Source organism: Neodiprion pinetum, chromosome 3, assembly GCF_021155775.2.
Source record: "Neodiprion pinetum isolate iyNeoPine1 chromosome 3, iyNeoPine1.2, whole genome shotgun sequence".
Lineage (NCBI taxonomy): Eukaryota > Metazoa > Arthropoda > Insecta > Hymenoptera > Diprionidae > Neodiprion > Neodiprion pinetum.
This window is the reverse complement of record NC_060234.1, coordinates 42,961,505-42,975,651: the sequence shown is the minus strand read 5'-3', so window position 1 is coordinate 42,975,651 and position 14,147 is coordinate 42,961,505. Positions and strand designations below refer to the sequence as shown.

The 14,147-nt window shown below is 43.1% G+C and overlaps 2 protein-coding genes and 1 long non-coding RNA gene across 3 annotated transcripts; 2 read left to right on the top strand and 1 right to left on the bottom strand.

Moving 5' to 3' along the window:
- Positions 1–827: 827 nt before the first annotated feature.
- Positions 828–3,652, top strand: LOC124214558 (bone morphogenetic protein 2). The gene is made up of 5 exons (XM_046616949.2): positions 828–1,348; positions 1,435–1,591; positions 1,660–1,805; positions 1,877–1,978; positions 2,119–3,652. The coding sequence occupies exons 1-5, from the start codon at positions 1,163–1,165 to the stop codon at positions 2,980–2,982; spliced, it is 1,455 nt and encodes a 484-aa protein (XP_046472905.1). The 5' UTR covers positions 828–1,162; the 3' UTR covers positions 2,983–3,652.
- A 2,387-nt stretch (positions 3,653–6,039) lies between these two features.
- On the top strand, positions 6,040–13,757 carry LOC124214515 (uncharacterized). Its single transcript, XM_046616836.2, has 4 exons — positions 6,040–7,502; positions 10,840–11,992; positions 12,887–13,235; positions 13,379–13,757. The coding sequence occupies exons 1-4, from the start codon at positions 7,419–7,421 to the stop codon at positions 13,476–13,478; spliced, it is 1,686 nt and encodes a 561-aa protein (XP_046472792.1). The 5' UTR covers positions 6,040–7,418; the 3' UTR covers positions 13,479–13,757.
- On the bottom strand, positions 10,537–14,088 carry LOC138190657 (uncharacterized). The gene is made up of 3 exons (XR_011176669.1): positions 14,018–14,088; positions 12,833–13,318; positions 10,537–11,973 (listed from the first exon to the last, which is right to left on the bottom strand). It is a non-coding gene; the product is annotated as an uncharacterized lncRNA (long non-coding RNA).
- Positions 14,089–14,147: the final 59 nt, after the last annotated feature.

Below are 14,147 nucleotides of genomic sequence, written 5' to 3'. Positions count from 1 at the left end.
ACGTGGGCGTAAAATATTACAGGATTGAAACGCACATTGCTGGTTATAGTAGGTGGCTACTGGTAGGCACGGTAGATTTTTCACTGCGAAATTTTGCGAATATCAATTCCTCTTTTTTTTTTTTTTGCCGCTATCGTTGGTCAGCCAATTTGCAATTCGATATTAGAAACCCTAATCGTACCTATTACTTCCTACGGTTACTCCAGGAAATTGGACGTTTATGGTATCGGAACATTTCACGATTACGAGCATAACGGTTATATTAAACTAGCGGGGATTCCCTGAAAGCGTGATAAAAATAGGAGAAAAAATTTTATACCGCGAGGGCGGGGATCGTAAATAACAATGTTCCACATATCTTGCCGCTTACTAATCCCGAGAATTTAGGAACATGGAGTTTTTAATAGCCGCCATGTCATCCGGAGCTTCTGACTCGTAATGGGCGTCGATCTGGACTCTGGATTCTGGTGGCGTTCGGGGGCGTCCCGGGGGCGCCAGAAAAGCACCTCTTTCGCACTCGGTTGCCCGAGTTAGATCCGATTCGATATTATACCAAGGAAGCATCATTGCGTGTTGTCCTCTCGATTCTATGCCACAAGTTGTTTACAGTTTTTTGATGATAGTAGAGGGATTCGCCCCCGCGATTATAAGCACAAAGTGGGGATTTGTGTCCAAAAATAAGCAGAGACATCCGCGAGTTTGGGTTACGAGTGCGATGCAAATGCCGCTTATGTAGTGAAGGTCAGATGAGACGAAGGCGGGAACGCCGTGACAAATCTGAGGTGAGGAGCGGCGAGGTGCGGCAAGGCAAGGCAACGGAGGCAGTCGAGGATAAAGGTGTCTCCGGAGCGGGAGCCCTCCCATATGCCATTTAGCATCTCTGCTCATAAGCTTGGACCATTTCGGTGGGAGTTTGTCGCTCGCTGGTGTGCCTTTCCTCCGTTTCGGCCGCACACGGAAACGCGAAACGCGGTTGTCCGGTTCCTCCGAGTCACCGCCGCGCTTAGAACGGGCGTAAAGTGTCGCGGATCGGGAAGTGATTGAGGAAGAAGACGCTGGTCGTTTATTATTGTGATAAAGAACAAGCGCTGATTGAAAACTTATAGTTATACACCGGCAAGTACCACTGACCGCACTACGGACGCTAATTCGAGTAACGGAGATGTTGAGACGAAGGATCTTCCTTTTGCTGCTTTTATTTGCCGACGTGTTTGCCTACCCCACGGAAATACCGGATGCGGGAAGCGGATTTTTCGATCCGGAATTCGGTCTTACGTTTTCTGGCGATCGTCTAGATGAAGAAACTCAAGACTCGCAGCGGGAAGCGGCCATGACGAAGCTGCAACAGGTCAGTGATTAGATTTGAAAATGACTTTGTTCACTCGATGCACCTCTTATCCCGCATTTTCACGTACCTACCTTATTATTGCACAGATGTTCGGCATACCCGAACCGAGCGATAGGTCTGGCCGGCACAAAATACCACCTCAGTTTATGTTGGAACTCTACAACACAATCGCCGATCCCAGCGGTGTTACACGTGGCAGGAACCCCTACAACGCTAAGGTGGTGCGCAGTTTCATTGAACGAGGTAATTAGGCTGGCGGTCGTCGCGTCTCGTCGTGACGAATAACAAGTCCGAATTATTTCATCCCACAGATAGTTCCATGTCGCATTATTATCTGTTCAATATTTCCGGACTGGAAACGAACGAGTCCGTTCTAGAGGCGGAACTTCATCTGTACCGGAAGAGAACCCCGCTCAAAGCTATGCATCCGGCGATTCTTTCCTCTCCGTACTACCTCGTGAGTGTTTAGTTGACGTATCATAAGCTCTGTCTTGATCGAAGCGACTGACGTTTTTATTCCTCCTCCAGATCCGAGTCTACCAAGTCCTGGATGAACACCAGCTAGACACTCCGGATTTGCACAAGCTCCTGAACGTTCATTACGTCGGAGCGCACGCGTCTGGCTGGCAGGTGATTAATTTTTTCAACCTTCGATACGAGTCCTTCTAACATATATTCGAAGTGTAACTTATTGGGCACGACGTGGCACTCGCAGAGCTTTACACAGCTTGCAAAGTCGATTGATCGAAGGGCGTGATTGAATGTTGAAGGTGTTCAACGTGAAGCAGGCGGTTCTTTCGTGGCTGTCTGGAGCCCCGAACCTCGGACTCTTGGTGACAGCGTCAAACCTCTTCGGCGACGATGCTGCGGTTAATTTCTGCCGAAGGAACGACTACCACCACAGTAAGCAGCCGATCTTGGTGCTCTTCGACGACGACGGTAAGGAGGCATCAACGGGGGAGACCATAACTCCGCACTATTACAAATACTCAAATAACCTCGAGGAAGAGACGTCCGAAGAGGCAGATGCCGCCTACAAGGACCGCAAGGCTAGCCTCGAGGAGGAAGAATCGGAGGACGAGCGAAGTCGCGGACGACGCGAAGCGTCTTCGTCGAAGAAGGGCCAGAAGTTCGTCTCGAAGACGAAGAAACTTCCGGGAGCTCTGAGCTCGATGGACATCTACGAGCGCGCGATGCACCGGAAGAGACTCAACAGGCTGACGAACACGGCCAGAGACGCGACTTCCTCGACTTCGGACTCGACCCTGAAACGTCGTCGATCCCGTTCGGCGTCCGCAGAGTCGAATGACGATACGACCCAATGCGCGAGGCACAAACTCTACATTGATTTCGAGGAGGTCGGTTGGAACGACTACATCATCTCCCCCAAAGGGTACTCAGCTTACCACTGCAGGGGCCACTGCAACTTCCCCCTAAGCCAAGGCCAGCATCCCACGAATCACGCGACCGTCCAGAGCCTGGTTCACATGTTGAGAAACGGAAAAGACGTCGACCAGCCATGCTGCGTGCCGACGAAACTCCTAAGCATCAGTGTCCTGTACTTCGACAACTTCGATAACATCATCCTTAAACGGTACCAGGACATGGTTGCGACACGCTGCGGATGTCACTAGCGGGGAGAGGGAAAGAGTGTGAAGGGAAGAAAAATTTAATCTAAATTTTACATTTCGTGTGGTTAATATGCGGACGGAAATTTTTTCGAGTCAAATCGTACATGAATTGCGGTGGATTTACCCGAGGATATTGTAATTCTTGCTATTGGTTTTGCAACTCTTTATACTACCGGATTTGTAAATCTTGCCACAATTGATGTAGATTTAACTCCAAAAAAACGTGCTTTTCATACATTCACCACAGAAGATGTAAATACTACAATATTTTACCTTCCGTGATGTCAGTTTTCTTCATTGCATATTTATTTAAATCCTCGAGTTAACGCGGGAGAGCGAATGAGTCTCGTCGACGTCAAAATGCATAGAAAGAGAAAGATGGGATCGAACCGTAAATATAGTTATATTATATTGTATATAAGAACATTCCTAGGGACATTTTACTTTGCCTATAACCGTATACGTTATTATGATATAATATGTAAAATCTCTAACGTGATATACATAAGTGATGAATATTAAATTATATTAATTATAGTTGAAACTGAAGCTGTGTACATATCGTATAATATTCTCTATCGTTATAATATCATTACTAGTTCTTACATGTAGTGATAACGCAAACGTAGGCTAAGACTGATAATAAAAAAAATATAAACCGATCAAACATCCGTTAATATAATCTACGCAACTTTATTCGTTGACCTTACACGTACCTACGTCAGTTGCAAGGAGGTATAGATCAGTATTTTCGTCTCAATTCTCAGCTCTACTTCAACTATACCATTTCCGGAATGCCGAGCAAAATACATGTTTCATAATTAACTGGCGCAAGAAGTTGGAATTTGTGATATTTATACATTTTCACGAAGCTTCCTGAACACGTTTTTGAAATTTGAACTGGCGCCATCGTGCAGCTGCAGGGTGAGATGTGAAATATTATAACACGCCTTCACCTCCTCCGCATTGCGTTGGCGTTTTGTGAGAAGGATTCTTTTTCTTATTTACTTCCAAAGTGCGTGTGTTTATTTTTTCATTTATTTTTTATTCCTTTTTTTCCCCATATCGCAATAACAACAACACGGGGAAGTTAACACCTTTGGAATCTCGTGGATTGGTCGGCATTCCGCGACCGAATATCTTTATCCCAGTGGCGCCTGCAGCCCTGCCCCTCTTAAATTGTTTTGCACGCGTTTCGATCCTAGGTGGTCTTTTTTTCAACAAACCAACAACGACTCGTTGCGCGACGCGTCGTTGCATAGAGTCGGCACTTATTTATCCGAAACCTACGCAGAGCGAAATATCCGATCTATTCGTATACTATGTCCTATTTCGGTTCAATGTTGTTCCATAAAGTAAATTAAGGCAAACTCATGTACCAGTTACAGATCCTGTCCCAATTATTGACCCCTTTTTTGGTTTCGTCCGTTTGATCCTTGGCTCTAAAATTACCAAAAGATAAATTTGTGGTGTCTAACCTTCTGGCAATTGGTTTTAGTCATCGAGAAATTTACAATCTGCACCGTTAATTTCCAATTTTGGAAAACAAAGGTGTCGGTAATCGGGTCCAAACGTGTCAATGACTGGTACACACTTACCTTAACCCGGAGTTGGATTAATTCGAATCGCGCGTCGGCGCACACATTCCGCGCTAATGCACATCTCTTCTATATTTAAATCGCGAAGGTGTATTTTCGAATCCGTTCTGCTAAAAATACCCAAGACGCGTTCCACTGCATTCCCGCAGCTCGACGCGGGGCGCCGCTGCGCGCCGCGGGACGCGGAGGTGATTTAAAGGCTCGCGTGCACCGAGTCATAAACGTCAATTGCTTTAGCAATTAAGTAAGCTTGTTATACGGGTCGCGCCGCCAACTGTAAACACACGAATCAAGGCGAATAGCTAATAGTATAACTATAACTTTCTCTCATTACTCCGTCCAAATCGTTCGTATTAAAGCATTAATTGGGATGTTCAAAATAACACAACTGCAGATGTACAAAATGTCACGTACATTTCCATCGAATGTTAGTGTTTGATATATAATAAAGGGCGTTGAAGCTCGTAACGCTAACGTAACTAAAGATAGAGGATTAAAAAAATACCGGATCCTCGTATAAAAAAAACAAATCGTTCTTATACAGTTTTTGAGAACAAAAAGCCTGATAACTTCAAAAATTAGCCTTTTTAAGGTTAATATTATCCTTGCAATTTTGAAACGGCTTTCCACACATTTTTGTAATTACGCATCATGCATTTATATGTAACTATAAATAATTCTACAAAGAGTGAAATCGCCCGTTATAGCCCCCTTTCTGATGATCTAGTAGTCGTAATAGATAAAAGACGTTAAAAGCTTTAATATGTCACAAAATGAATAAGATTGCTGCGTCAATCAACGTTATAGTAAAAACAGTCGTGTTTCAGACTTTAAACTGATAAAAAGTATCGTTAGCAAAAGCATTCTTCCTATCTTTTAATTTCTGCCTGTTTCGATCACTTCTTTATCCGTCGACGCGAACCCATATTTATTTTGCATCGCCAAATTCGTTACAATATCATGTTTGAACACTGATGCAGTTGCGTTTATTGTAGGTCTACACGGATTTAAAAAATCTGCGCTTTTGCCAATAGCTGGAAACTGAAATTTTCTTAAACAATATTGAAGCGTGCCTGTATACATTACATAATCTTAAAAAAGAAACGCATGATTTCCCGTCTTGTTATCCGCATCTTGAATCGGTGGTTAACGTGGAACGACTACGAGGACGAAGATTAGAGATATCTTGAAAGAGAGTAAGAGCAGGAAGATAGTGAAAAGAGAAATGGAAATGGAAATGGAAAAGGCGACTCCTCCCTCGACTCTGATCCCCTTATAGGAGGATAACTGTGCGTGGCTCCTTACTGACCACAAACTCGTCGGTGGATCCCTAGGTCGACTAGAGAAGGAGGGCCCGCAGAGAAATCAGAACCAGGGGTCTGTTAGAGAGGCGGCCCACAGCGACGGGGATCGTTTGATGTCGCCGCTACTCTCAGTTGTGATCATCCGCTCCCCGTTGCGTGCCGCGGTGCGTTTCGCTGCGGTACGTTGCGTTGCGTTACGCCTTGAACGTTCATCTCGACGCATCGCGTATCGGGCTTCTCCCTCGTGAACATGCGCTCATCGAACCACGCAACAAGTACTCACGATCCGCGTCCGGCGCATTCTCGTCTTGCTTTAACAGTTAGGTAGACGCCGATCGAATCGACCATACAAATTGCGCGCCTCTTCAATTCGGCCGTTGAAACCAGCGGTTTTTACGTTTTTAAGACCTCGAATAGCCCCGGTATATTCCTTTCCCTCAAAACTTATGCTCCCGCGAAAATTTCTCATATTCAGAAAAAAAATGTGCTGGAGAAAATCGGATGGCCTAAGAGTAGCCTTGACGTCGACGTAACGATAGTTTCATTTTTCCAAATGAAAAACTTGGTCGTTTCCAAGGTGTATAAAGAACCGCATAGATTGATAAGAATATCTCTGGACACGGAGAAATAGGAAGTTGGAAAAATCAGGCCGATACTTGCAAGAAAGAAAAGAGGGATCAGCGAACGTTTCTCAAGAGCAAGCGAATTCTTTAGGACTATATTTTCGAAAGAAACAAAAGCCAGTAAATAATTAAGCAGAAAAGGAAGGAAAGGTAGCAATAAAGCTCGTTACTTACAGCATTCCGGTTGTTATGTCACGTCGTAGGGTATATGCCTAGGTCCAAGAACCTGGGACGTGGCAAGGGTGGGGGCTTGATGGTTAAGGAGAAGAAGAAGAAGAAGACTTGGAAGTGAGCCTCTTTGTCGCTGGATGCACCAGAAGGATGCACCATGATCCCGCAGAACCTTCACCTACCCCACTCGGCACTCGGTCCACTCACAATCCGCCAAGTCACCCTACTGGGCATTGCCACCACACCACACCGTATACCATAACCACCATAGTAAAAGGGATCTCGTCGCACTTACTACCGCGGTATAGTCGGCCTTTGAGTCTCCGAGTCGTTTCCGTGTTTTCTTCCTGCCGAACCGGACGCGTTGGTGAACTTCAACCCGAATGGGATCGCACCGCAGCACCCAGTTACATCATACCGCATGGGTTCACATGCGGTAATATTTGCTATGATCATCGCCCGGCAAACTCAGTTGTGAAATTAGTTACCTAGCAAGAAAACACCATGGAAACAGCTGCGTTATATCCTCCATGGGTGAAAAATTTCGAGACGTGGAATCCGTCAAGGTGCCAAGAGAAGAGCATGTAGGGAAGAGGAGGGTTGGATACAAATTCTCGTGCTGAGTACCGCTCTTCGCGAATGGTACACGTATTCCAAGGAACCAGAGGAACTGTTACAATAACACGAACTTGTTGTTTCGCGAAGCTTATGAATGTTCGTTAATTGTGTAATTCTGGACAGAAATGAGGACACCCACTGTGATCTGTGTTTCCTCTGTTTTGTTGGTAACTATTTCGACCGTTATTGGTGGAGACTACCAGATACACGTAAGTATTCGGAGAAAGCTCCGCAGAGTATTTAGTCGATATAATATTGCGCGTCATTTTTGACCCGTCGCCAAGACTCGAGTATTCTTTATAGGTATTTACAATCGCAGGACGACGAATATAGTTATAAACGATGTGAAACGCGAGCTCTCTGCATTTTGAGTAGATGTTGAGTGTTAGTTAACAGCATTGCTATTTTCAACGGTTAGTACAACGCAGTGTTCTATTATCGGAACTTGGACTCGGTAGCCTCCTTTGTCCAATAGAGATAAAAAAAAAATAAATAAATAAATAAACAAAATCAATAATTTTTACGGCGAGCAATAAATTTTGAAATTGCATCGATCCTGCAGGAAATCCAGCATTATATTGAAATTATTCACGTTTATGGTTTCCAAATCAAACTCCTATCATATCCCCCTATATAAAGACTCTTCTAAAGTTGTGGTTGGAAATTCGGACAAATTTCTTGTAAATATCGATTATTCCAGTTGACCAATAGGTCAGGGCTGTAAATGGGAATATTTCCCCTTTTGCCAAAGCTACACATACTTGCGTCTTACCTGAGACGAGCCTCAAGAAAGAGATCTATAACATTCGTTAGGAGGGCTGGCAGGTTTGCCAAAATGTCCAACATCGTTTTCCTAAAATTTGGGAATACACGATATGCTACACCTTAAATACTTGACCAAACTTCTGAGGCTAACAGAGCTCAATTAGTATTTTTCCCTTCGCCTGAGGAAGACTCGAAGAAAGAAAGTTTATACTTATTGTTTGCTCGAAGGTGTAAGCTTACGAAGAGATCCTCAGTAAACATTTATTGCTGTAGGACAAACCTCCTGAAAGAGAATTGTACTCAGAGAAATGTTTCTATCCTAAACGCGTCCTAAAAATGTTTAAAGCCACTCGACAGTAAAAATGCGAGTCTTGCATCTTTTTTATACATAAACAATGACCGTATACCTTAAGGGGGGGAAGTACATTTTTTTTTTAAGAAAATGAACAGACTCAGATCAATTCGAATTCGATGGCTTTACTATTTATAGTTTCAATAATATTTTAGAATTTTTTCAGTGAAATTAATAATGAAATGGCGGCAAGGCACATATAAGTAGCGAGCGACTCCGAAGTCGACAGTTTTTACTGTGGCGAATCTCCTCACATCACTATTCAATTTGTAAGAAAAATCCAATTTTTCCACCAAAAAATAATTAAAAATATTATGTATATATGCTGATTATGAATATATGCGCAATGCCGCGATTTTATTATTAATTTCAATGAAAAAATTCAAAAATGTTCTTGAAACTATAAATAATAAAGCCCTAAAACTCAAATAGCTCTAAGCGTATTCATTTTCTTTAAAAAACATCCTAACAATAGGTATGATTTCAGACCGTCCAAGCTGTAACCCCCCCCCCCCCCCCCTTCTTAAGGGTGAAAAAATTGACTCGCATGGCGGAAGCCTGCTCGGCCGGGAACGAGGGATAATTTTGTTTGTGTGACGGTGAGGTTCGTTAATCGGGGTCCAACGCAGGTTAGAATTATTACGGCCGACATAACTCGGTGAAAAAGGAAAAGGTGCGCGGTAGCTGCCCTGGCAGGTGCGCTACAAATTGGGAGGCGGCACTCCAACTTTGATTTAGATCTTTCATGGGCGCGCATATCCGGATCGGCTGGATCGATTTTCATTTTCAATTCAATCTTTCCGTGCGGACAAATGCTTCTCCAAACGCAATGTATCCGTGAATTCGCAGTTGACTGCAGTATGCGTGTCGAATTCCGACCGTCGGTGCAATAATTTCTCTTTCAACGCATGCTTTTGTTCGTATTCTGCGTGTAAGAATAACAATCCCTCAAAGGCATGTTTGAAAGTCCATACAAATATAGATGTACGAAAAATATTCATTTTTAATCTTTGTTTATCGATTCTTTTACACGCGTAGCTAATTATTGATTATTATTTTTTAAGAAAAGTGATTTAAATGCTAAACTGAAGTTTGTTCAATTGTTATTTACAATAAACGTTTGAGAAAATAGGTAATTTTTCTTAGAATCCGAAATATCGTTCTGGTTTCTACAAAAACAAACTTTATCTACTGAAACTATTTTTTCATTTATTATATTTACGTAGAAGAAATCAAAATTTGAACATCTAGAAAACAAACTTAAAATTCGTGTTGACCGGTGTTATCAATTGTCCTTAACTGTCAAGCTGTATCGGTACAAATAAAATTCGAAATAAGTTTCGGAATTCATATTTAAACTGGGCAAAACATTGATGAAAGATATTGTGAGGCTACGCCAATGAAGGAGAAATAATGTGGCGGGAAGCGGCTCCTCAGAAGTAGGAAATAATATTCCATCACTCGCGGCGTAGGGCCCCCATCCCTTGTCATCTCCCAGCATCTCCCGCCATCTCGTACCGCTTCGGTATCTTTTCAAGTCGGAAGCATCTTATCGCGGTTCGGTCGCCTTGTCTACGTCGCGTCGATGCAACGCGGCAGCTACCGGTGTTGAAACGGTTTGATTGCCTCGTACTTCTTCCAATATGATTCCATAATGCGTTCCAAATGAGTACTACCGGTATTGGAATGGCCGAAAGATCAGCTTGTTAGAGGCGTACGATACGTCTTCAGTCGGGATATTCACCAAACGCTTCCGATTACACAGGTCTGCTACCAAAAAACTGCACAGGTTTTTTGTACTGTTTTATATAGATTTTCACTCACCGATAACGGGAAAAATACTAAAAAAGTTCCATCACGTCAGGTTTTTTCTTAAACTCGTGTTCGTAGTTTCATTTGGAGTGAAACTCCCGTTTAATTCGAAATCTGGTATCCTATTCTTGATTATAAAAATCCTAAGCAAAAGTGATCTTTTAGTTCCATTTAATATGTATTAGAGTGAGACTCGAGAATAAACAAAAACAGGGAAACATAAAATGGAGAGCGGAAGCGTGTTCGGAGGTGTATCAAAGAGAAGAAGAAAAGGTTTCATAGGCGAAAAGAATGAACACGGAATGCTGAATTCATTTCATAGAGAAGTTTCTTGTTTAATTTTATAAGAAATATTGTTTAGTTCGTTGTAATGAAACGTTGTGGTTTTTTTCATTATTGTTATGTTTTTTTTATGGAAGCACTTTATATTTTGCAAGAGTGCTGTACGTGATGGAGGGAAATGGAAGCCATTTTTGGATTCAGCACACGCGAAAACTCTATATTTATCAATAACATCCCACGCAGCTAAAAAAAATTAATTTTCTTGCAGACCTGTATTATCGTTTTACAGCTAAAGACTACAGGAATATGAGAATATTTCCGATTCCTGTTCACAGAATAAAGGCCCCGATAGCAAGACCACAGCCACATCAGTCGAATATTCCGGCCAATCACAGAACGCGAAATTGTTATCCATAAAATCGAACGATCCCGGGAATACGTCAGGTGTAATAATCGAAGCAAGAAGAAAACGCAAGTTTGCGGTGAACTGGGATCTGCAGGGAACGAAAAGTCGACCAGAGGTGGATCAACGAAAGCGGAAAAAGAAACGTGAACGAGATGGGGGATGGAAGCGAGCGGGAAAAGACGGGGAGAGAAAAAGGGGAAGAAAAAGAGAGCCGCTAAGGAGGCTGCAGGCGAGGAAACCGCAGCGCGGGATAGGCCGAAGGCCGGCCAAGGGGCATCCCCGTCAACGCGATCACCACGAGCGTAGGAACCTGGAGAAAGAGTACCTCGTGAGAAATCGCACCCTTGAACTGCTGGACATGGAAGCGGCGGCGCCGATTGGCGACCGATCATCCTTCGCGTATCCGGTTAACAACGTCCGAGGTGTTCTCTTTGGTCGGCGAGTAACGCCGGATAAGATTGGCGAAATTTTAGGTGAGGTGAAAGAGACGCCGATCACTCGACTCAGGATAGCTGATATCATGATACCGAAGAGAGAAGTGAAGCCGGGGGAACCGAACGAACCGCGGTGCAATTGCAGCGGCAAAGTGGCTACAGTGGCTAGAGAGCCGCCGCTTTTCCTGGGAAAGCTGAAGTCCGTTGCAACGAACGTGTCGAGGATCAAAGATACGATCCTGAGGCCGAAGAGCGAGAATAACTCGACGGTTCGTACGGACTCCGGGGTAAATAGTTACCACTTATACGATTACGAAAACGTGTTCGAAGACCCGAGCGTTTCACCATGGGTGAACCCTGCACCTGCCGCCTCCAAGGAATCCACCGGCGTGGAAAACAGTCGAGATGAAGACTCATTGGACAGGACTACCGTGATATCGTCAGTCTACATGCCGATCGACGATAGATTCACTCTTCATCAAGGTGTCGCCGCACTGTTGGCCAGGCTGTTTCAAACCTTGCGAAACGGGACGGGAGATGATGATGATCAGGAACTCCTTCAAGACCTCGATTTCGATAACTCCGTTCAGGGAGATCTCTGCCAAAAGTGGCTTGACAGTAAGGATACCCTGGAAGAAGCGTTCTTGGGTAATATCATGTGTATCATGTCCTTATGCGAAGTTCATCAACCTTCATTATTTACGTATCGGTTACACGAGATTCACAATCAGTTAAGGATCTAATTCGAATTTGCCCTCTTTTTCATTTTCTGACGAGGAGGGTATCCCAAGTCGATCTCTCCGATTTCATTTCTTTGGCAATATGTCATAGTAGACTAAAAACTAACCGACACGTATTTTTTATTATTTTATTTTTATCGGCCAAAAAATACTTTAAAGTGGTGAAAACGACCCCCAAAGACGGGAAACGAACGGGATGATTGTTTGATGTGTTCGAATGAAACCAACGCTGAAATGGTTCATTCGTCAGCGTTGGTTACATTCGCATACACCTAACGCATCAAGAAATCACCCCGTTGGGTGCCCATCTTTGGGGGTCGTTTTTATCCCCTTGAAGTGTTCTTTGGCCGATAAAAAAAATACGTTTCGCTTGGTTTTCTAGTCTACTGTAACATATTAAAAAATGAGTCATATTGAAGAAATCGACCTGCGATACCTTTCTTGTGCGCGATCGCATTGCTTCAAACTTCGAGAAACTGTAGGGTTTATAATCCCGCTTCTGTGGTCGCTATTTGTGTAAAGAGAGGTTTGGAAGTTCGATATAAAAAAACGCAAAAGATACGAAGTTCAATTTGTACAAACTAGCGTCAGTAAAATAACTTCAAAGCAAGCGAAAATCGTCTACAAGTATAATACTTACGCAATTTCCATTAATTTTTCGAATTCCCCTCAACGATTTTTCAAAGTGCGGAACGATTTCATTACTTGGGAAAGAGGAAAAGATACGAAGTACTATTTGCTTGCTCACTCTATACTCCGACATCCCCGTAAGTTGAAATCATGGAGAAGCGTTGTGTTTTAGGACCCCTCGTGTTGCCAGCCTGTCCCTGTCACTATCCCAGCAGTATTTTTTACGACGATAAGATTTGGGACCAGGGACAAGAGAGGTACTTCCGCTGGCGAGATGTCAGCGGTGAAGCGGAAAGACTCGACGTCTACAAGCCTGGAGCAACCTACTGCATCCGGTCCTTGTTGGTGCAAGGTGGAGGCAGCGCAGCCGCCCAGCACTGCTGCTACGATGGGAAAAGGAGACTTTTGACCAGAGGTTCCGGTGCTGGAACTCCAAACCTCGTCAGCCCCGAAGTATCCGGTGTTTTGCACGAGAGAATCGATATCCTTCCTTGGAGGCTTTGCAAGGGAGATTTCTCTAGGTTCGAAGATATTTTTCTCTAACCTCCCTAAACTGGAGGGGTAATACGCTACGATTGAAAATCGAAGTCCTGTTTCTCATTATCTGGAAATATGAAGTATTTTTTAAATATTTAAACTCACGTGTGTATGTTTAATCTTTCAGATTCAACAAAGTGCGACCACCCAACAATGACAACCAATGCAAGGGTAACCCGGATGAAGAAGAATATCAACGACAAATCAATGAAACGAAACATTACTGAAGTACAATACGAACCAAACATCTGCATATACAATAATGTAGCTTTAACTCGAAACAATTAAAAATACTAGTGATGTATTAAATTATTACATGTTTTAATGTATCTGGCACATCCAGTGTTAAAAACCTTCAACAGTGTAATAATTTTTAAGTGTATTTATGTGTAGTTTTATGCAAGTTCGTGTAGAGGTTAAAAAAAATGTATACATCCTTGTGCACTTTTCCTTTTTCACCAGTCGGTGAAAATGTAACGCAGGTGAGTGTGCACAAAGGATGATATTTAAAATAGAAAATCTTACACCACATCGTATATGGTATTTGTTAACATAATTAGGCTTTCCAGTATTTAAAAAAAAATGGAAACCTTTTTCCACCGTTGGACACGTTGTGTGATTTGCAGAATGAAGGGAATTTTAATAACATTGAAAATTCCGATATCACTTCACTGATCGCATTGGAAACTTTTCCGTCTTTAAAGTTTCACGAAAATCTTATGGAGTAGGTACTTTTAACATCATTGCGTCAACAAACTTTGATTACCTTAAACATCTACGCCGAAATCTCTCGGAGCCCCTTGATTCGCGCCTAGTTTGCCTCGTAAATGAATGCGGCTCTGACTCTAACAATGAGATACAATCAGAGGTGTACCTACCTACCTACCTTCCTCGGT